At 42.8% G+C, this 23,155-nt stretch overlaps 1 protein-coding gene across 1 annotated transcript in view; it reads left to right on the top strand.

Annotated features, from left to right (window-relative positions):
* The window catches only part of LOC126481005 (structural maintenance of chromosomes protein 5), a 173,221-nt gene that overhangs the window by 82,180 nt on the left and 67,886 nt on the right, over positions 1-23,155 (top strand). Inside the window, exons 8-11 of the mRNA XM_050104459.1 lie at positions 12,835-13,036; positions 13,126-13,257; positions 16,078-16,232; positions 18,336-18,550. Of these exons, the coding sequence (XP_049960416.1) occupies positions 12,835-13,036; positions 13,126-13,257; positions 16,078-16,232; positions 18,336-18,550 (704 nt within the window). The remainder of the gene's footprint in view (positions 1-12,834; positions 13,037-13,125; positions 13,258-16,077; positions 16,233-18,335; positions 18,551-23,155) is intronic.

Raw genomic sequence — 23,155 nt, 5'->3', positions numbered from 1 at the left:
GCACCAACCAAATACATTTCATATACCACAATACGGAGCTAAAATCAGACCTAATGAAAGTTTATGCAGTGTGTTTGCCTCTGCAAACTCTTTAAAATACTTGAACTGTATTACTTTATTTCATGTACCACAGTTACTATGATCAATAATGAAAAGAAAATCAGCCCTTTATCAAGCAAAGATATCAGACTGTAAGATGTGCAAAAATCAAATTGAGTGATAAGTATTCCATAGTGGCCAGAACTCTGTCTCCAAGCACAAGTTTCAACATTTGGTGAGCAGTACCGCCACAGCAACGCCACAGTCAGCGTGAAATGTATAGAGCATGTCTATAGCAGTGATAGTGATAATATTCACTGATCTGGAGATAAGAAAGATCTCCTTAACCAAGTATTCCATATCACGAAAGATAATACAGTTCAGACACTTGTTTGTGTACCATTGCCCAGGACCATGATTCTTAGGGGACCATGATTGCTCAGAGTTCAAGGGATGACATCTTGGATCATAGCATTGAACACTCAGAGGAAGAATGAATCTAACCCTGCAGAACTTATCTTTCCATATATTAGTTTGAGGAGCTTAATACGCAGATTAGAATGGTCAGATGGACTTCTGTGAATGGTAATACATTAATCAGTGGTCGAAAAATAAAAGGGGTGTTGCAGGTGGGATGGTCAGTACTCATTGATATGACAGGAACAGTCATTCGAAGCAAAAAAATCTAGTAGAAAATGCGTTCCGCAAGAGCTATGAGCACTTGCTCATCTTCACTACTGAATAGGTGCGGATAATTTTTAAGGTGTGCATTTTGAAGGACATTTTCGCTAGACTTTTTTCCTTGTTTTGACCCATACCGAACTCTCAGAAATATGGAAAGCAAAGAGTTTCCAATACAACAGATTTCTTTTGCTATATCAAAGATGAAGTAGTACTCATAACTCTTAAGATATGCATCTTTGAGTCCACATTTTGTAGATTATGTTTGCTCTGAATGGTCATTCCTGTCATATTCCTGAAAATTGAACATTCCGCCTGGGACACCATGTATATTTAACTTAGAGCTTGTTTCACTGGAAAGATTGTCCTGTACTCTTTTGGTGGAGAAGCGTTAGATCGCTAATATCTGTATGGAGGAGATGTTGAGTTGCAGACAGGTGCAACAAAAAGACTGCTTCACGCATAAGCTTTTGGCCAAAATGCCTTCTCCTAACGTAGAAAATACACACACATTCATGCAAGCACAACTTGCACATGCACACAACCACTGTCTGTGGCCACCGTAGTTGGCCTTAGTGGCCAGGGGCAGTTGTCACATGTGTGCAGTTGTGCTTGCATGAATGTGTACGTGCTTTCTATGTCAGAAGCAGCCCTTTTGGCTGCACGATCACATGTGTAGCTGTCTTTTTGTTGTGCCTGTGTGCGACTGAACATCACCTCTATATAGTGAGTAGCAATCTGTCCTTTTCATTATAGTTTCAAAATTAAAACTGTGTTATTGATATATTATCTGCCTAAAAAAGTTTAAATGTACACTATTTTCAGATTGCCTACATTTTGATGGTAGAAGGAGAATTAAAATAAACAAAAGTAAATGGTTTACATTAATGTTTATTCTAACTTCCTTTTTTGCTACTGTTTAAGCCAGTCTGTGATATCATTATTTTTCACCATCATCACTGTTATCATTGTCTGGGATGATAATTTCACCTAACCAATGAGACGTGAGAAAAGAGTCAATCTATTGCTACATGTTGTTGTTGTTGTTGTTGTTGTGGTCTTCAGTCCTGAGACTGGTTTGATGCAGCTCTCCATGCTACTCTATCCTCTGCAAGGTTCTTCATCTCCCAGTACCTACTGCAGCCTACATCCTTCTGAATCTGTTTAGTGTATTCATCTCTTGGTCTCCCTCTACGATTTTTACCCTCCACGCTACCCTCCAATACTAAATTGGTGATCCCTTGATGCCTCAAAACAAGTCCTACCAACCGATCCCTTCTTCTAGTCAAGTTGTGCCACAAACTCCTCTTCTCCACAATCCTATTCAGTACCTCCTCATTAGTTATGTGGTCTACCCACGTAATCTTCGGCATTCTTCTGTAGCACCACATTTCGAAAGCTTCTATTCTCTTCTTGTCCAAACTATTTATCATCCCACTTCCATACAAGACCACATTCCATACAAAAACTTTCAGAAACGACTTCCTGACACTTAAATCTATGCTCGATGTTAACAAATTTCTCTTCTTCAGAAACGCTTTCCTTGCCATTGCCAGTCTACATTTGATATCCTCTCTACTTCAACCATCATCAGTTATTTTGCTCCCCAAATAGGAAAACTCCTTTACTACTTTAAGTGTCTCATTTCCTAATCTAATTCCCTCATCATCACATGATTTAATTTGAATACATTCCATTATCCTCGTTTTGCTTTTGTTGATGTTCATCTTATCTCCTCCTTTCAAGACACTGTCCATTCCCTTCAACTGCTCTTCCAAGTCCTTTGCTGTCTCCAACAGAATTACAATGTCATCGGCGAACCCCCCCTGCGGGTTCGGGGGTTAGAATAGGCCCGCGGTATTCCTGCCTGTCGTAAGAGGCGACTAAAAGGAGTCTCAAACGTTTCGGCCTTCTGTGATGGTCCCCTCTTGGGTTTGACCTCCTTTTTTTTTTTCCAAATTTCCGTTGTCAGTGCGTGCCATTTGGGGAAGGACACCTTACGTGGTGTTTTTCTATTGGTCCATCATGCTCCACCATCTTGCATGTTACCTATTGTCGTGTGGGGGGGACTACGCCCAACATCTTCTGGGTTGTCTCCTTCTCGCCTTGTGCGCACTCTTCTTCTTAGCGCCTACGACCACTGTGGACCCTTTCAACACCTAAAATCCAGCACAGTAGCCAGTCCGTTGTGGTGGGGTCGTCATGTACCCTCTTGGTGGTAGCCCCCTGACCACGCAGGGATCGCACTACAGATGCCAGAGCTGTTTCCTCCCCATGCATGCCAAGGAGTATGTGCCCATCTTGTCTGGGGCACGGGGACTCCGGGCAATGGGATATCGGCCAGGTACCCGTTGCTTTGGCTGGGTGGCGCCCTTGGGGAGAGCCCTCGTTCGGAGTAGGTGGCATCTGGGCGGATGTGGCGCAATGAAGCGCAATAAATCACACCAAGCTGGTGGTCGCACGGCCACCAGCGTCTCTAAGCGAGGTAGAGTCGACTTTGATGCTGCGCAATATGACCCTCAGACGTTCCCCTCGTTGGCTGCGCCATGGGAGGGACGCCGATCTAGTGCCAAGCGGGAGCCTTAAGTACCGCAATACCTTGTCTGCAGCAGGACTGATGGTGACTCCTTTCTTACGACGAAGCCTATGTTTTTTGTGGAACACCTGGAGGATAAGTTTGGGGAAGTGGCGGGGTTGTCAAAAATGAGGAATGGGTCCATCCTCCTCAAGACGTCCTCCCCAGCCCAGTCACGAGCGTTGCTCTTGTGTGATAAGCTGGGTGACGTCCCTGTTACCGTCACTCCCCACAGTAGCTTAAATATGGTCCAGGGGATTATTTACCATCGTGACCTCTTGTTGCAATCCGATGACGAGCTGAGAGCCGACTTGGAACGACGTGGTGTGCATTTTGTCCGTCGTGTACATAGAGGACCCAAGACAAACAGGGTGGCCACCGGTGCCTTTATCTTGGCCTTCGAGGGTGATGTCTTGCCCGAGAAGGTCAAGGTGATGGTTTACCGTTGCGACGTCAAGCCATACGTGCCTCCACCGATGCGGTGCTTCCAGTGCTGGAAGTTTGGGCATATGTCCTCCCGTTGCCCATCCAGCGCTACATGTCGAGATTGCGGACGCCCCTCTCATCCTGATTCTCCATGTGCACCTCCGCCTGTATGTGTCAACTGTGGGGAGCACCACTCTCCATGCTCGCCGGATTGCCCCGTTCTTCATAAGGAGCGGAAGATAATGGAATTTAAGACCCTGGACCGGCTTACTTATCGAGAGGCTAAACAGAAATATGAAAGGTTGTATCCTGCTTCCATTCGAACATCTTATGCTGCAGCCACGTTATCGTCGCCCACGCGAGCGACGGTTGTCGCCTCATCTGTGCCGCCTTCAGTGGGCCCTCGGGGCCGTGTATCTCTGTCTGCCCCCCTCGTGCCTGGGGGCAAGCCTTCCTCTGTTGCCCCCTTAGCAGTTGGGGGCAAACCCTCTTCTGTCGCTCCCCCCACGCTTACTTCGGGAGTGACATCTGCTCCACAACCGGGAGGCTCGATCCCTCCCCCTCCTTCTCCGCCGGCGTTGCCTCCGCCGGTTCATCTCTCGCGGAAGGGGTCCCTCGGGGCTCTCCCTTCCTCCGTTTCTTCTCCTCCCCAGCCGGATGTCAGCCAGTGGCTGAAGGTTCCGCCGCCTGCTGGTCGTAGGGCTTCTGCGTCGTCGTCAGCCTCCGACGCTCCTTCAGAGAAGCTCTCCCAGCCCTCTCACTCTAAGGGCCGACGTGAGAAAAAGGAACGGCATGTGTCCAAGAAGAAGGACGTTTCGGCGGTTTCAGCACCGCCTGCTGTACCTAGTCCTGGCTCCGGGGATGAGGTGGAGATCCTCGCCTCTGCCGCGGATCTTGCCCTCACGGAACCCTTGGGGGCCTCTCCTATGGACTCAGCTGACTCTCCCCCGGTGGCGGCAGTTGGCTCTGAGGCGCTGTCTGCCTCTTAGTCGCATTCACGCCCTCCCAGTCCCTTCCTGCTTCCATTCTCCAATGGAACTGCGGTGGTTATTTCCGCCACCTGCCTGAGCTCCGGATGCTTCTGAGTGATTCCCCTGTTCTCTGCATTGCTCTGCAAGAAACTTGGTTTCCTGCACTGCGGACCCCCGCCCTTCGCGGTTATCGGGGATACTATAAGAACCGCACTGCCTGTCAACGAACGTCAGGTGGGGTTTGTCTTTTTGTTCACCACTCTGTCTGTAGCTCGCCAGTACCCCTTCAGACGCCTTTAGAGGCAATCGCTGTCAGGGTTGAGCTCTCGCCGGCTATTACTGTTTGCTCTGTTTACATTCCTCCGGATGGGGAGCTCCCCTGACATGTCTTGGCTGCACTGCTGGCTCAACTTCCGCCACCTTTGCTGCTTCTAGGCGATTTCAATGCCCACAACCCTCCATGGGGTGGGACTGTCTCCGATGACCGCGGTCGGGCAGTGGAGCATGTGTTGGCTCAGCTCGACCTTAGCCTCTTGAATACCGGTGCTCCCACGCATTTCAGTGTGGCCCATGGCTCTTCCTCGGCCATCGATCTCTCTCTTTGCAGCCCCGGACTTGTCCCATCCCTCCACTGGCGAGTGCATCCTGACCTCTGTGGTAGTGACCATTTTCCCATCTATTTGTCACTGCCCCAGTGTCATTCTTTTGGGCGCCTGCCCCGCTGGGCTCTCCACAGGGCTGACTGGCCGGCTTTTACTTTTGCTGCAACCATTGAGTCTCCCCCCCAAGGTGACATTGACGGGGTGGTCCGTGTCTTAACCACATCCATCATTTCGGCGGCCGAGGCTGCCATCCCCCGCTCTTCTGGACTCCCTCGGAGGAAGGCTGTACCTTGGTGGTCGCCGGAGATTGCCGAGGCTATTCGCGACCGTCGGCGGGCTCTCCAGCGTCATAGGCGGCACCCGTCTCTGGAGACTCTCATCGCCTTTAAGAGGCTCCGTGCCTTGGCCCGCCGTCTTATTGCACGGCGTAAGCAGGAGTGCTGGGAGCGGTATGTCTCCTCCTTGGGCTCCCGTGTCTCCCCCTCGCTCGTGTGGTCCCGGATCCGGCGGATTTATGGATACCAGACCCCTATGGGTGTACCTGGGCTCTCCTTGGACGGCGCTGTCTGCATGGACGCTGCCGCCATTGCTGAACAGCTTGCCGCGCACTTTGCGAAGAGCTCGGCGACTGCATCTTATCCCCCCGCCTTTCGCTCTCTAAAGGAGCGAGCTGAGCGGACGCAGTTCTCATTTCACACGCGTCGTTCTGAAAAATACAATGCTCCTTTCAGCGAGAGGGAATTCCTCGCTGCCCTCGCCGATTGCCCTGATACAGCACCAGGACCGGACTGCATCCACGCGCAGATGCTGAAGCATCTCTCCCGGGACTGCCAGACACACATTCTCGCGGTATTTAACCGCATTTGGAGCGAAGGCGTGTTCCCGTCGCAATGGCGAGAGTGTGTTATTGTCCCCATCTTGAAGCCCGGTGCGGACCCACTGGCAATGGACAGCTATCGTCCCATTACCCTCACCACCGTTTTGTGCAAATTGCTCGAACGTATGGTGGGGCGGCGTTTGTGTTGGGTCCTTGAGTCACGCGGTCTCCTCGCTCCATCCCAGGGTGGCTTCCGTCAGGGCCGGTCTGCCACGGACAATTTGGTGCGGCTGGAATCTGCTATTCGTACGGCCTTTGCCCGACGTCAGCATCTCGTTGATGTATTTTTCGATCTGCGGAAGGCGTATGACACCACATGGAGGCATCACATCCTCGCCACGTTGTATGAGTGGGGTTTTCGTGGTCGGCTCCCGGCTTTTCTTCAAACCTTTCTATTGCACCGCTCTTTCCGGGTGCAAGTCGGTGCCGCCTCTAGTTCTTCTTATACACAGGAAAATGGGGTCCCGCAGGGCTCGGTGTTGAGTGTGTCTTTATTTCTAGTGGCCATTAATGGTCTGGCTGCAGCCGTGGGGTCGTCGGTGTCTCCTTCTTTGTATGCCGACGACTTCTGCATCTCATTTAGCTCCACGACTACGTTAGTCGCCGAACGCAGGCTGCAGGTAGCCATTCGGAAGGCAGCATCATGGGCTCTGACTCACGGTTTTCAGTTCTCTGCAGCCAAGACTCGAGTTATGCACTTCTGTAGGCGTCGGACGGTCCACCCTCATCCTGAACTTTACCTCGACTGCCACCTGCTTGAAGTGGTGGACACTTGCCGCTTCTTGGGACTCGTGTTTGATGCCCGGCTCACATGGGTTCCTCATATTACTCAGCTGAAGCAAAAATGCTGGCGGCACCTCAACGCCCTCCGCTGCCTTAGCCACACGTCTTGGGGTGCGGAACGCTGCACGCTGCTGCGATTGTACAGAGCCCTTGTGCAGTCTCGGCTTGATTATGGGAGCCTGGCCTATGGGTCCGCATCACCCTCAGTGTTGAAGTTGTTAGACCCCATACACCACTGTGGGGTCCGGCTTGCAACTGGCGCTTTTCTTATGAGCCCCATGGATAGTCTACTGGTGGAGGCCAGGGTTCCCCCGCTGCTGATTCGCCGCCATCGACTGCTCGCCGACTATGCTGTCCACGTGCATTGCTCGCCAGGCCATCCCAATCGTCGCCTGCTTTTACCTGCCATGGTCCTCCATCTGCCCGAACGGCGACCTAGGTCTGGGCTTTCCGTCGCTTTCCGCGTTCAGTCCCTGCTGTCGGAATTGGGTTCATTCCTCTTCCGCCTCCCTTCCAGGTCCGTGCACCTACGCCTGCCTGGGGTTTGTCCGGCCGTCCGTCCGTCTGGACTTGGCACAGGGACCCAAGGACTCGGTTCCGCCTGTGGCCCTCCGTCGCCGTTTTCTTGCGCTCCTCGCCTCATTTTCGGTCTGAGAGACTGTCTACACTGATGGTTCCATGGTTGATGGTCGCACTGCCTACTCTTTTGCTCATGCTGCCCATGTTGAGCAGTGCTCCTTGCCGGCTGGCTGCAGTATTTTTACTGCAGAGCTGGTGGCCATATTGCGCGCTCTTGAGCATATGCGTTTCTGCTCGGGTAGGTCCATCGTGATCTGCAGTGACTCCCTGAGCAGCCTTCAGGCCATTGACCGCTGCTATCCCTCCTCTCCTCTGGTGTCCTCCATTCAGGAGTCTGTTTCCGCCATTGCCCGTTCTGGTCGTTCAGTGGTCTTGGTTTGGACGCCCAGTCATGTTGGCATCCCAGGGAACGAATGTGTAGACAGGCTGGCCAAAGGGGCGATCGACGCCCCGGCTTTGGAGATCGGCCTTACGGCTCGCGATCAGCAGCTGGTGTTGCGCCGTAAGCTGATTGGGATGTGGGCTGCTGAGTGGTGTGGCATGACAGCCCCGAATAAACTGCGGGCTGTCAAGGGGACGACCGATGTGTGGCGTTCCTCCCTGCGGGCTTCTCGCAGGGACTCGGTAGTCCTGTGTCGGCTGCGCATCGGCCATACATACCTGACGCACGGCCATCTGTTGCGTCAGGAGGATCCCCCCTTGTGTCGGTGTGGGTCCCGGCTGACGGTCGGCCACATTTTGCTGGAGTGTCCTCGACTGTGCACACTCCGGCAATCTTTTAATCTCCCGGGCACTTTGGCTTTGGTTTTATCCGACGATGCCTCCATGGCTGACAATGTTTTGCATTTTATCCGTAGTAGTCCTTTTTATGGTTCGATTTAGGGAGGTCCTGCGCCTTTCCCTTTCTGTGTCTTTTGTCCTTGTGTCTGTTGCTGTTCTGGTGTGCCGTCAGATGGTTGACTCTTGCCCTTTTTTTCTCTCTCGTGGTCAGTCAACCAGTCTCCGGCCATCCTCCTTTCTTCTGTTTATTTCTGTCTGGTGTTCCTCTGTCCTGTTCTTGTCTGTAGTGTTTGTTGCTGCATTTGTGTTCTTTTAGTGCCTGGCGGGACGTCTCCTTCCCCTTTGGTTTTTACCTGCTCCGTAGATTTTCGGCTCGCCTGATTTTGGAATGGGGGACTGATGACCTTCGCTGTTTAGTGCCCCTTAAACATCCCAACAACCACCACCATCATCGGCGAACCTTAAAGTTTTTATTTCTTCTCCATGGATTTTAATACCGACTCCAAATTTTTCTTTTGTTTCCTTTACTGCTTGCTCAATATACAGATTGAACAACATCGGGGAGAGGCTACAACCCTGTCTCACTCCCTTCCCAACCACTGCTTCCCCTTCATGTCCCTCGACCCTTATAACTGCCATCTGCTTTCTGTACAAATTGTAAATAGCCTTTCGCTCCCTGTATTTTACCCCTGCCACCTTTGGAATGTGAAAGAGAGTATTCCAGTCAACATTTTCAAAAGCTTTCTCTAAGTCTACAAATGCTAGAAATGTAGGTTTGCCTTTTCTTAATCTAGCTTCTAAAATAAGTCGTAGGGTCAGTATTGCCTCACGTGTTCCCATATTTCTACGGAATCCAAACTGATCTTCCCCGAGGTCAGCTTCCACCAGTTTTTCCATTCGTCTGTAAAGAATTCGTGTTAATATTTTGGAGCCGTGACTTATTAAACTGATAGTTCGGTAATTTTCACATCTGCCAACGCCTGCTTTCTTTGGGATTGGAATTACTATATTCTTCTTGAAGTCTGAGGGTATTTCGCCTGTCTCATACATCTTGCTCACCAGATGATAGAGTTTTGTCAGAACTGGCTCATCCAAGGCTGTCAGTAGTTTCAATGGAATGTTGTCTACTCCCGGGGCCTTGTTTCGACTTAGGTCTTTCAGTGCTTTATCAAACTCTTCATGCAGTATCATATCTCCCATTTCACCTTCATCTACGTCCTCTTCCATTTTTATAACATTGCCTTCAAGTAAATTGCCCTTGTATAGACCCTCTATATACTCCTTCCACCTTTCTGCTTTCCCTTCTTTGCTTAGAACTGGGTTTCCATTTGAGCTCTTGATATTCATGCAAGTGGTTCTCTTTTCTCCAACGGTCTCTTTAATTTTCCTGTAGGTGGTATCTATCTTACCCCTAGTGATATGCACCTCTACATCTTTACACTTGTCCTCTAGCCATCCCTGCTTAGCCATTTTGCACTTCCTGTCGATCTCATTTTTGAGAAGTTTGTATTTCTTTTTGCCTGCTTCATTTACTGCATTTTTATATTTTCTCCTTTCATCAATTAAATTCAATATTTCTTCTGTCACCCAAGGATTTCTACTAGCCCTCGTCTTTTTACCTACTTGATCCTCTGCTGCCCTCACTACTTCATCCCTCAAAGCTACCCATTCTTCTTCAACTGTATTTCTTTCCCCCGTTCCTGTCAATTGTTCCCTTATGCTCTCCCTGAAACTCTGTACTGCCTCTGGTTCTTTCAGTTTATCCAGGTCCAATCTCCCTAAATTCCCACCTTTTTGCAGTTTCTTCAGTTTTAATCTACAGTTCATAACCAATAGATTGTGGTCAGAGTCCACATCTGCCCCTGGAAATGTCTTACAATTTAAAACCTGTTTCCTAAATCTCTGTCTTACCATTAGATAATCTATCTGAAACCTGTCAGTATCTCCAGGGTTCTTCCATGTATACAACTTTCTTTCATGATTCTTAAACCAAGTGTTAGCTATGATTAAGTTATGCTCTGTGCAAAATTCTACCAGACGGCTTCCTCTTTCATTTCTTAGCCCCAATCCATATTCACCTACTATGTATCCTTCTCTCCCTTTTCCTACTCTTGAATTCTAGTCACCCATGACTATTAAATTTTCGTCTCCCTTCACTACATCCTACATATAAGCAGCAATAAAATTTATAATCTTGCTTGTCACAAATATTTCTCACTTCCCAATGTGTTATGCTTTCCTAGTTGAAGGTTAGTGTGGAACCTAATAGCACATCTTTAATTGCTGCAAAGGAAATGGTCATTGAAAATTTTGATCTCACTTCTCACAAATATTTAATTTTTTTCGTTTGAGTATGTTGTTTCTGAACATGTGCTTATGGTGGAACCTGAGAAAACACCTGTTCTTTTCCAAACACGTTACAGATTTTGCATGTATAATAACATGAGAATATAACAATATTCCATCGTCTCTTGCTTCCAAACATGTCATCTGTCCATTGATGAAAACAGCAGCTGACAAACCTTCTTTCATTCTCAAGATACCTGACAGTGAGCATTGACAACATTGCTGCATGAAACACACAAGTGTGCCTCTGACTCCTATCAAGACTTTTCTGTATTCTACAGAAAGGTTTACTATTCTTAAGTAGTTGTTCAATGTGAAAGTCATTTCAGTTCTGACTACAAATGGATTCATAAAAATTGCAGTTTAAACACAGTAAATGTTCATTGAAAGGTAAGGTTCATGGTATACAGTCCCTCAGTTGGCAGCACGACAAAATTTGATGCTTGCTCCACATTCCCCTCCCAACATTTGCCCTAGTTCTCAGACAAGATGTTTGTCATTGTTCCCCTTCCAACCCTTCTGAATTTTTGACAAAGCTTCATCTGTAAATGTAAGACAGTCCCTATATTAATCTATCACAAAAGTAAAAATGTTCACCTCACCAACAATAGTTCATACATAAGATTACCCTGTATTTTTTGAATGACAAATTTGGGAAGAAATCTTGCAGTCTGGTAAGTAAATCAGAAATGTTTATAAAATAATGTAACCTTTGAATTTCTCTTAAGAGTGTTGTTGTTGTAAATCTTTACATTTCTCCTATACATCAAACCATATGATTTGAAAATTTTATGCATAGTCACACAAAAAAGATATAATTGCTTGTAGCTTTCAAACTTCTATTCTTGTTCCATCTTTAACATATTACACACACAAAGACAGTCAGATCATTTCCTTGGCCATGGCAACTTTAACCATTAATGAATGGTCATTAGGATAAGCAGTTTGGGAGGGGGGGGGGGGGGGGGGGGGAGGGAAATCATGGTGCTGAAGATGTGTAGTAGTAGCAGTGACACTGTAAGACATAAATAGCTTGGGAGGAATAGGTATGTGTTGAGAGACCAGGTGTGGCTCTCAATGTCTGTAATAAACCTGTAGATTCATAGTGGTAACAAAAATTGAAGTGTGGAACCAGGATGTGTGAAAGGGTAAAGGGGAGTACAGTCATAGTATCAGAGGTCATTGTGTGCAGGAAGGGAATCTGACAAGGAAGTGTTGTGATCATGTTCAGGTTGCTTGAGCTTGCAGTTGACCACAGTGGGTTAACAGGTTAAAAGATATTTAGCTGTTCTGTCAGTCACATAAATTTTGCACAAGTAGTAGCACAGCCAGTAGATGAAGTGGATGCTTTCACCCTTTGACAGGATTTCATTTGCAGGTGATTGGTTTGTTAAATGACAGGTGATGCATCTGAGTAGTTCACAGGTATTACCCATGGAGTTAGAAGCAGAATTGACACAGTGACATATTGGGTTATTACGTAGATTGGGTGGGTAATAGGATACCACTCCTTGGTATGAATACCTCTATTAATCCAAAATTTTGCTACTACTGCAGAGAGCTGATCCCCCCTCCCCTCCCTTTCCCCCCTCCCTCTCCCCCTCCCCCCTCCCTTCCCCTCCCCATTATTTTGGCTTTACTCTCCCTTCTTTGTGTGCATTTCATTTTTCTCCTCTATGCATGTCAATTGACAACCACTCATCAGCAGTTTTTGTTATTATAGCCACAGAGAGAAACATATGGTTTTGTCTGTAGGCTTCTCTTTTTCTTTTTTCTGAGTAATTTCCATTCTTGAATTTCTGTTATCAAGAACATGTTATGATAAACTAGTAAACCAGCCATTTGATCTCTCCTTTTCAGTAATGAGATTACTTTCACATATGTCCTTATGATAGTATGCTGTTTGAGTATAATACTGAGGTATACTTACTTTGACATAGCATCGTTTTCCTATCCTATTTGGCATAGGTAGTAAACGTTTTGCACTGTGCTTGTTCACTACAATATATGTTTGAAATTTGAATTGTTTTGATTACAGTGCCAACATGGTGTGTCACTGCTGCAAAATTGCAAAAAGAGCTATCAGTATTTATATATTATTGGTCATGTCCAGTGGTAGTTGAATTTTTTAAATATTTTGTATGATTGTAAGTAATTGGATTTTTTATTTTACAGAAAATAAGAACAAGGGACAAAATAAACACCCTGAAAAATGAATCTGTTTCTAGAGAACCTGTATCTGAGAGAATAGAATATGTTAATCAGGAATATAAAAAGAAAATTGAAGCAGAGAAATCTCGAGAGTCAGAATTGGCTGCATTGCAGTTACAGTTGAACAAAATGCAGAATGATTTGCGTGAGCTCAGTAAACAGTCTGGTAAGATATGCAATGAAATTGATAATGAATAAGTTTTTATCTTTATTTGTGTTCACTAAATAGCTTACGGTATAAAACCTTTTACACAGATGACTCTACACACACTCAGCTGAAGGAAGTTCAAGAACAGGTCTCAAAAGTCAGTGATTCCTGCAACATCTTTCGTCACAAGTGTGAAGACTATAAAAGCAAGGTGTCGTATATAGACCATGAAATAAGAGGTATGTATGTGAGCATTCAAACAGGAAATCACAACAGAGGAATCCTTTCATTTTTAAAATTACAGTAACTAAAGAATAATAATGCTATGAATCAACATTTTGCAAGATCTGAGTGCATTGCCTTCTTTCTCCACGTTATGTTATGATTGCATTATTCTGGTAGATCACTGCAACCTATTTTTTTGGAACCATCAGCTGTTGATAAAAAACTGTGTTTGAAGATGATCTTTGCAACATTCCACTACTATAGCAAATAGCAGTGGATAAAACTTCTTGATACCAATGTAAATGTGACACCACTCGTTTTTGTGTTTAAATACATTATATACTCATGAACTGTAATCCTATTTTAAAATCAATTATGGCCTAACATTGGTACATATAATTTGTAAAGGAATTATATTTATGAAATCATGTAACAAAACAATGATAATTGAGTTACATTTTTGAGATTGTTCATGACATTTTAAAAATATACTACGGCTGGCACTTAATACCATACTACATTTCTTGTGCTTAATTTTGAGAACGTAAATTGCAGAAAGTCCAGATAACTCTCTACTATTCTTGTATTTTACAGACGCACAGTAAATTCTAACCCATACTGTATTCTGATTCTCAATTTTCATATATTTACACACCTAGTGCATTTTCTGCAAGCCAGATGATACATTATAATTAAACTTGTTGATACACCATAAGTCAGAAATTTAAATTTTTTGTAGTTTTACCAAATGAGGAAAATAAACAGATTAAAGAATAATAGTTAAATTGAGATATATTCTGGTAAATGAATGAAAAAATTATAAATCAGCTGCTGATGTAGAATTTCAATATGTAAATATTAACCCTTTGACTGCTACAAACGTGCTCGCTGCACTCAGTGGAAAGTGCAGCTTTGTTGTCGCCCTGTATCGCTGCCCACATTGGGAGACCTCCTCCTGGCTGCTACCTGTATACTGGTTTTCCTGCATGGACCAGATCCCCTGTGCTGAATATTCTTGGAATGCTGGAGGTGACAATTTCATCTGCCACTCTGGGTGTTGCCGCTCCCGATGGAAAATAAGTACAGTTACTGTAACAACTTAAGTTTTATCACTGTAAAACTCTGCTACAAATGATCACTGCATAGACAAACACACAGTAAAGTCAGTATAGTTTCACACTTAAGATTTACATCTTTCCTGGAGTTGATTTACATCTTTCCTGGCATTTTTAGTTGCATGTTAGAAGCCTGCGGCAGAAGCAGAGTATTGCTTTTGATTCTTTTAAGTGAGTTGTCGCTCTTTCTTAAACCTGCTGTCCTACATACATTCATAACTGTAATAACTCAAGTAAAATATGAATCTATCAGGATCGTTGCTTTAACACATGGACGTCATTGAGAACCACAGTAATAACTTTTTCACTCAACATTTGTTTATTCTGTTACCGAATTGTCAGTGACATAGTTGAGTGGCCATGTGGGCTGCTACTACTTGTATCTGATTTTAAGAACACTGTTTGGCAAAAAAATTTGATTGTTTCACACCTTACAGTATGATAGCTATGTTCAATAAAGAACTGAATTTCTTGTATTATTTGTGATAGCTGCTGTGCTGCATCCAGTTAAATAAAACACCGATCAAAATTTTTAGATTTTTGCAGAGGTAAAAACACATTGCATATACTTTGTGTATGGTTCATTTTAGGACAGTGATTGCTGTGTAAGAAATTAAGCTAATATTTCAAAATTGCATTTAAAAGTGAGAGCAGAGTCATTTGTATCAGTATTCTCAAGATATTGGGGTTTTATATCTATGGGAGGGTTGGTGTCTTGTGCCCAATATTCTGGCGATGCGCAGTGTGAACTATGTGGTCATAACACGTCATATTTCATAAACTGCTCAAGATATTGAAATGAGGTTTATTGCAAATGATAGCATGCAAAGAGGTGTGTATATTGCCTTTTGATTAATACTAAGAACTTTATCTGTTGAGATACAGACGTAACATTCTGGAAAGATATACTTCTTTCAATATCATTGAATATCTCATCAAAAATAAATATTGCAATATTGCAGACAATGATATTCGTGATATTCTGTGTGGGATACTCAGCATTAATTGAAACCTGTTTGTTGTTATGCCATAAGATATAATTGCTTAGTAACTAAATGTTCAGTTATTTTGTATTCCATGAAATCTTTTGTTTATTTACAACTTACAGAATGCACTTTAGCTACGTGTAATGATATTGAGTTGCCATCTAGTTCCTCCAGCAACACTATTGCAGTGGTCTTTATAGAGAGGTGTTTGATACTCTACTCCCAGTTTCTTTTATCCTGTGATACCAAGTACTAGGTGTAGCTGATTGTCACCACCTTCATGATATCTTCCTCTGTACAACCATAATGGGCTACCATTTTCTCGGTCAAAAATGAGATGAAAACAACAACACCAATAGGAGCACAGCAGCAAACACGTATGGGCTGAAAATGGAAAGCTGCTGAGCGCTAAGTGCAGAAATGCAGCTATTTGGCTGTTCTACCTGACCACTAAGTGCTCTGCGTGTCAGTGAGTCTGAAGCACACAGAGACCTGAGTGGCTAGCTGTGTTAACACATTGGGAGCACAAAGGTGGCAGCAAGGGAGTGCACTTGTGTGTGTTTGTAGCACCTGACTGAAGGATTAAAGGTGTGCATAAACTCATTCAGAGCACCAGGGGACTGTAGCAGCGGCACATCGGCACATATTAACACACCTGGAGTAGTCAAAGGGTTAAGGAGTATGCTACGTTTGGAACATTAAGGTGTCCACTGAAGTTACACTGCTTTTTCAGCACAGGACTCAGAGTTGCAAAGACTCAGAAATGTAGCAAATCAACGACTCTCGCTGCTGCAGCACAGGCATCCTGATGTCTACAGAGGAACTATGTGGCTACGTGAAAATAAACATCGTTTCTCTGGAAATGTTTATGACCCTATTGTCTTAGAGGTACCGGTTTCAATATATATATATAGCCATACCAAATGCAATAATCATAGTGTTACTTCGTTTTGACAGAACATTTATGCAGTTTTTCTACTGAGTACCATTTATATTATTACACTACTACTACTACTACTACTACGTTATCACCATCATTGCTGTTTTTATGTTCTGTTCTTTTGCTTTCTTCTTCTATATTCTTATTGCACAAGCTATCATATGGTAACTATTGAAAGGCTCCTGCTGTTCACGTGTGTGTGTGTGTGTGTGTGTGTGTGTGTGTGTGTGTGTGTGTGTGTGTGTGAAAAAGATTGCTAGTATTTTTTTGGTACATGATGGTGAAGGTCTTTGATTATCTGGCAGCTTCTAAATGACAATGCAGAATTACTACTTTCTTTCACCTTAAATGGCTGGCAGTTTGCTTGTTTTGTGAGTTATGGAACCTGATATATAAAATCTCAAATAATCAGTTCAAGAAGCTCATTGGGGCAACTGAAAATCTCACAATGACATTAAGTGTGGTTTAATTTTCTTCTTACTTCCACAAATTTTGGGCTAAATTTAGTTGAAATAAAATTTTTCTCTTTGTCACAGCTCTAATGCTATAATTACTCATAACGTTTTCATACATCATGGAAGCACTTACTCGATTATTTGTGTAGAAAATTCTGAGTATGCCTGTATGAGAAGATATCTACATCTACGTATGTACTGCTCAAGTCACTGTATGTTGTGTGATGGAGGATATCATATACCACCAATAATTATCCCTCTTATACTTGCAAACCCCAGAGACAGTGGTTTTCTTTGTGTGTGTGTGTGTGTGTGTGTGTGTGTGTGTGTGTGTGTGTGTGTGTCCTGCAGTGTTGTGACAATGATGATGAACCATGTCACTGTACTTGGTGAATTGCGCTGCCGTTGGCAGGTAATTAGCTGACATTGATTTTACTAGTTGCTGGATTGTAATTGTTAACCAGACGTAGTAGCCCTCCTTAGCCTCAGCCATTGATATTCCACTCGTGGACTTAATGAAATTCTCATGCATTGTATATATTGTTGACTAATTTAATTAGTGTTCGTTGACAAACTATTTCTTCTCAGATTTCTTTAGCTGTTGTGCTTGTAAGTGTGCACTTCATCATAATATTCAGCTTTGGACTCAGTTGTCAATGAGAACTGTGATAATTTTCAGTAAATCTTCAGTTAAAAAATGCAAATCATCTTTAATAATTCTGTTTTCTGTTTATTATTACTTTTATTAATCAATTTAATTAACTTCCAGCAATAATTATTTGGTATGCTTTCATTAGGGCACAAGAATGTAACGTTCACTGATGTTGATAAGTATTTTGTTGTTGAGCTTTAATTATTTGATATTATTCAGTTCATATTTTTATTTCTCCATGACTGTAGATACTAAAATGCTTGGGACTAATTCTTCAGATTATGCAATAGGTCCTGGAAGTATAGAAATTATCATAATATGCATTGCATAAATAAATACGATACTTGTCCAGTCACTGTGACATACAGTCTTGTAATATGTATACAGCTTTCTTTGTGATGAACAGTACTTACTCTAGGAACATTACAATAATTACTTTAATCTCAGTCTTAACGTAAATGCAAAGGTGACAGATTGAAATACAACAGAATAATCAGTTTTCCACACATTCCTTTATGCATCTTTTGTTTGCTGTGAAGCCATCAACATGGGCAAAGCACACATGCTCTTTCCTGTGTGGTGTACCCTGCTTCTTCTACCTGGCACTTCAAAGCACAGAACAAGTGCCATGCCCAGCGGGTACTGCAGCTTGTGGTAACACTGTAATTGCTGTCTCACATTGAAGAGATAAGGTGTACATCCATATCCATTCACATGGAAAATCAGTGATAAAAACCTCCAAACAGCTTTTGATTCCAAACTGCTTAACTAATAAACAGATCCAACTATTGTGAACATCATTCATTGGCTAGGTGGATGTTGGGTAACGCGTCACTCAACTGGAGTGATAAGTTACACTATAGGGTTTATTTTTTGAATTTTTCAGGGTGTTCTTGTATGCTATTTTACCTCTTTGTTAATCATATAATCCCTTTTTTTTCCAGACCAATTTGAAAGATCCAAGTTATGCGAAGTATGTGGAAGCTGTCATTTCAAACAGGGACTTACTAGCCTTTACATTTGAGGACAAAGATGATATGAACAATGCAATGAGGATACTAAGAGATGAAATGAACTTGAGGCTAAATTTTTTACATTCTGGTGAAATGCATCAACCATCTTCACACTATAAATCAACCATACCAATCAAGCACTTGAGGTAAGTTCCTGAATAATTTATACCTTTTTTGTGCCCTTCTGTCTTTCAGAATTTTCGGAGCATTTGAGATTGTTTATTTTCCCACACAACTGGAAGACATTATAAGGAAACAGGGAAATAGAGGAACTTGTTTATTTTCCCACACAACTGGAAGACATTATAAGGAAACAGGGAAATAGAGGAACTTGTTATGTATAAAGTGAAATTAATGTTTGTTTCAAACTCTAGAAGTTAATAGGCATGAGGAGACAAGAAGGCATACATTTCAAGTGACTGGAAAGTGCAAGAAATAATGGAGACTAACATGTTATGTCAGTGGTGTTACCAGGATAAGATAGGTGTCTTTTGAGATGAGATGCAGGAGAAATAATATGTATCCCGATGAGATAAAATTCACATAAATTGAATCAGTCAGTTAATCCTGGGAGCGGAAAGACTTACCTTGGAATGACTCCTTACCCTCTCCCTTAAAACCCACATCCTTTCATCTTTCCCTCTCCTTCCCTCTTTCCTGAAGAAGCAACCATGGGTTGCGAAAGCTTGAAATTTGTGTGTGTATGTTTATGTTTGTGTTTGTTATTGTCTCTATCAACGTACCAACGCTTTCATTTGGTAAGTTACATCATCTTTGTTTTTAGATATATTTTCCCCATGTGGAATGTTTCCTTTACAAATGTCTGCTTGTGTCTGTGTATGTGCGGTTGGATATGGGTGTGTGCACGAGTGTATACCTGTCCTTTTTTCCCCCCTAAGGTAAGTCTTTCCGCACGCGGGATTGGAATGACTCCTTACCCTCTCCCTTAAAACCCACATCCTTTCGTCTTTCCCTCTCCTTCCCTCTTTCCTGATGAAGCAACCATTTGTTGCGTAAGCTTGAATTTTGTGTGTATGTTTGTGTGTCTATCGACCTGCCAGCACTTTCGTATATATAACCTGTCCCTTTTTCCCCCTAAGGTAAGTCTTTCCACTCCTGGGATTGGAATGACTCCTTACCCTCTCCCTTAAAACCCACATCCTTTTGTCTTTCCCTCTCTTTCCTGATGAAGCAACCATGGGTTGCGAAAGCTTGAAATTTCTGTGTGTGTGTGTGTGTTTTTTTATTGTGTCTCTCTACCAGCACTTTCTCGCTTTAAAAAAAAAAAAAATTATATATATATATATATCTACGTGGAATGTTTCCCACTATTATAACCATATATATATATATATATATATATATATATATATATATATATATATATATATATATATAGACACACACACATACCGAGCCTCAGGTACAGGGCGGGTCGCAGGTGGCGGATAGCGAACGATCCATCAGATATGGTGGACAGCTGCGAATAAGGGGAAACCCAAATAAGCAGTCCCGGACCGAGGCGGCAGCATCACGAGGGTGTGGGAGGGTGACTTTTGGCAAGGGTCACACTCATTCAAAAACCACAGAACCCGAAGACGTTGCTGTGTCATGGCGAGTAAGTGCCGCCATTACAATAAGCACTGTCAACACCCAAATCCAGGACGCGTCTGAAGTGGGAACCATCGGCATCCTGGTCAGCATCTGTTCACACAATGTGCGGCTGGTCATAATGCGCCAGGAACTAACAATCCCTGGTTCTAAACGCCCAGTGGAAACACTGGACCAACTTGATTACAAGCAAGTATGACTCGTGCAAGTAATCACAACATTACCCCAGGTGGTAACCAATCCACCCATCAACAGATGGCAACCAGGAATTCGGATTCTGGGGAACCTGGACTTACACGATTACATCAGAGAAAGTCGGAGCTCTCTGGCAAACTTCCACTTAAAACACCTACATACATTGGAACCTTTAACATAAATACATTAATCCAACCAGGAAAACTTCTAAACCTTACAACAGAACTTGAAAAGCAAAAGATAGTAATACTAGCTTTACAGGAAACACGTTTTACAGATGAAGAAACATCAGATTATGGCAACTATCGCATCTTTAAGAGCAAGACGGATAAACGAATCGGAAGAGGAGCCCCCCATCTCGGGATGGCGTTTATCATACACAAGAGCGTGCTCAGCTCCATCAAGGAAGTTACTCCCGTAAATAATAGGATAATGATGATGCGCTTACAATGTGCCAACAAAACATACACAATGGTTAATGTTCATGCTCCCACAAACGGAGACAACAAGAAAAACCCCATAGAAACAGAAAAGTTCTGGGAAAATTTGGAGAATATAATGGCCAAGATTCCAAAAAATGATACAAAAGTTCTACTCGGCGATTTTAATGCCCAAATTGGTAGAGAGAAAATCCACCAAAAAACCGTCGGCAAATATCCTGCACATAAATTTACCAATAAAAATGGTACAAGGCTCGTCGAACTATGTAAGCAGAACAACCTGAAGATAATGTCAACATCTCTAAGAAAATGTCCAAGAAAACAAAAGACATGGAGATCTCCTATACAACAAATTGGCGAGTTTCAAATAGATCATGTGGCGATTTCATACCCAGTACAAAAAGAAATTTACGACGTCCAAGTACGCAGAGGAGCAAACATTGATTCAGACCATTACCTAACTAGAATTAAAATCAAGTTTACAGCACGAAGAAGTCATCAGAAGAAAACAGAAATACAGAAATATGACACCAAGAAGATTAAAGAATCTAAAGTAAAAGAAGAATGGGAGAAGGAAAAGGCAAACACATGGGAAGAATTTCATTCTAAAATCACGCAAATAGCTAAGGAAACTATTCCCTTGAAAAAGATATTCAAACACCCTTGGTGGGATTCAGACTGTGAAAATGCATTGGAAAGGAGAAAAAAGGCATTTCAAGAATATAACAGTAAAAAATCACAAGAAAGTCTACATTTATTTAACGAGGTTAGAAAACAGGTTTCAAAATCTATTAGGCAAGCAAAAAGGAAGTACACAAAGGCACAACTGGATGCCATAGAAGAAAATTTCCAAAACTATAATACAAGAGACTTCTACAGAACTTTCGCAGATAAAATACGAGGATATATCCCTCAAAATTTATGTTTCAGAAAACCAGATGGTAAATTAGCCCTAACAAACCAGGAAAACTGTCAAGTATTGGCTCAATATTTTTCTAACCTACTAAATTGCCCAGAACCTAGTTTAAGGTTTCCCAAAGAAATCAGTGCCAACGCTCAACCGGATTCATTACCACCAACACAGGAAGAAATCAAATGTCACATTAAAAACTTAAAAAATAATAGAACATCTGGCGAAGATGGCATTGTTGCAGAGCTATTAAAAAACCTAGGACCAAAGACGTTGCAAGAGCTCACAAAAATAATAACAAAAATATGGGAAACAGAAAAATTACCAGAGGATTGGAAATGTGCCCTTATTCACCCGTTACATAAAAAAGGAGACAGAACAAATGTCAATAACTACAGGGGAATCTCACTTTTACAAGTCACCTACAAAATTCTCTCAACATGCCTGCTGAAAAGAACACAAGAGCAGCTGGAACGCCAAATTGGTGATTATCAAGCAGGCTTCCGCCCCGGTCGCTCATGCATAGAACAAATATTTAATTTAAAGACAATATTAAAACACAAAGCAATTAGAAATGCCCCCATAATTTGTACATTTGTAGATTTTAAGAAAGCCTATGACTCATTTGACCGGCAATCTTTGTTTAACATTTTAGAGGAACTTGGACTTGACTCCAAAACACTAAGGCTTATCAAAGAATCACTGACAGACACTGTATCTAAAGTTAAATTCAGGGGAGAAATCTCTGAGCCTTTTCTCATAAAAACTGGAGTACGTCAAGGTGACGGGCTATCTCCACTTCTGTTTAATATAGTCCTGGATAAAGTCATTAAGGAATGGGAAAAAGAATTAAAAAATCAATCCTACTGGAAACCAATCCATCTTGGTAGAACCAAAGACAACGTGGAGATATCTTGTTTAGCATTCGTGGACGACTTGGCCATACTTGCAGATGATGAAGAAATCGCCACCAAACAAATAGAGATCCTTAAGGAATGCGCGGATAAAGTAGGTTTACAAATTTCGTTTCAAAAGACAGAATTTTTCTGTACGAAATTCCATATACACAGTTTGAACACAAAATATGGAAAAATAAATAGAGTAAAACATTTTAAATACCTAGGTGAAATTTTGGAGCCAACCGGAGGAGAGAAAGTTGCACAGAAGATCAGACAACAGAAAATGAAGAGAGCATATGGTATGACACATGAAATATACAATAAAAAATGCATCTCCTCGAACACAAAAATCAGACACTACTGCGCAGTAATTAAGCCAGCAGCACTATATGCTAGTGAAATGCTCACACTCCACACAAAATGTGATTTAGAAAAAATACTAAAAGAAGAACGCAAAATTATGAGAAAGATTTTAGGTCCAAAATTAACAGGAGGAGGATACCGGATACAATCAAGAAGAACCACAGAAACTATATCAAACCTGGCAGCAGACATAAGAAGGCGAAGATTAAAATTTTATGGACATGTCACTAGACTTCCCCCCACACGACTCACCAACAGAATTCTCACTTACATAGAAAAAGTCAAATCAACAACACCATGGATTAGCCAAGCAAAATTAGATTTACAAAAAGC

Source organism: Schistocerca serialis, chromosome 5 (assembly GCF_023864345.2).
Source record: "Schistocerca serialis cubense isolate TAMUIC-IGC-003099 chromosome 5, iqSchSeri2.2, whole genome shotgun sequence".
NCBI lineage: Eukaryota > Metazoa > Arthropoda > Insecta > Orthoptera > Acrididae > Schistocerca > Schistocerca serialis.
Note: the sequence above shows the minus strand (reverse complement) of the source record. Positions and strands in the feature narration are given on the sequence as shown.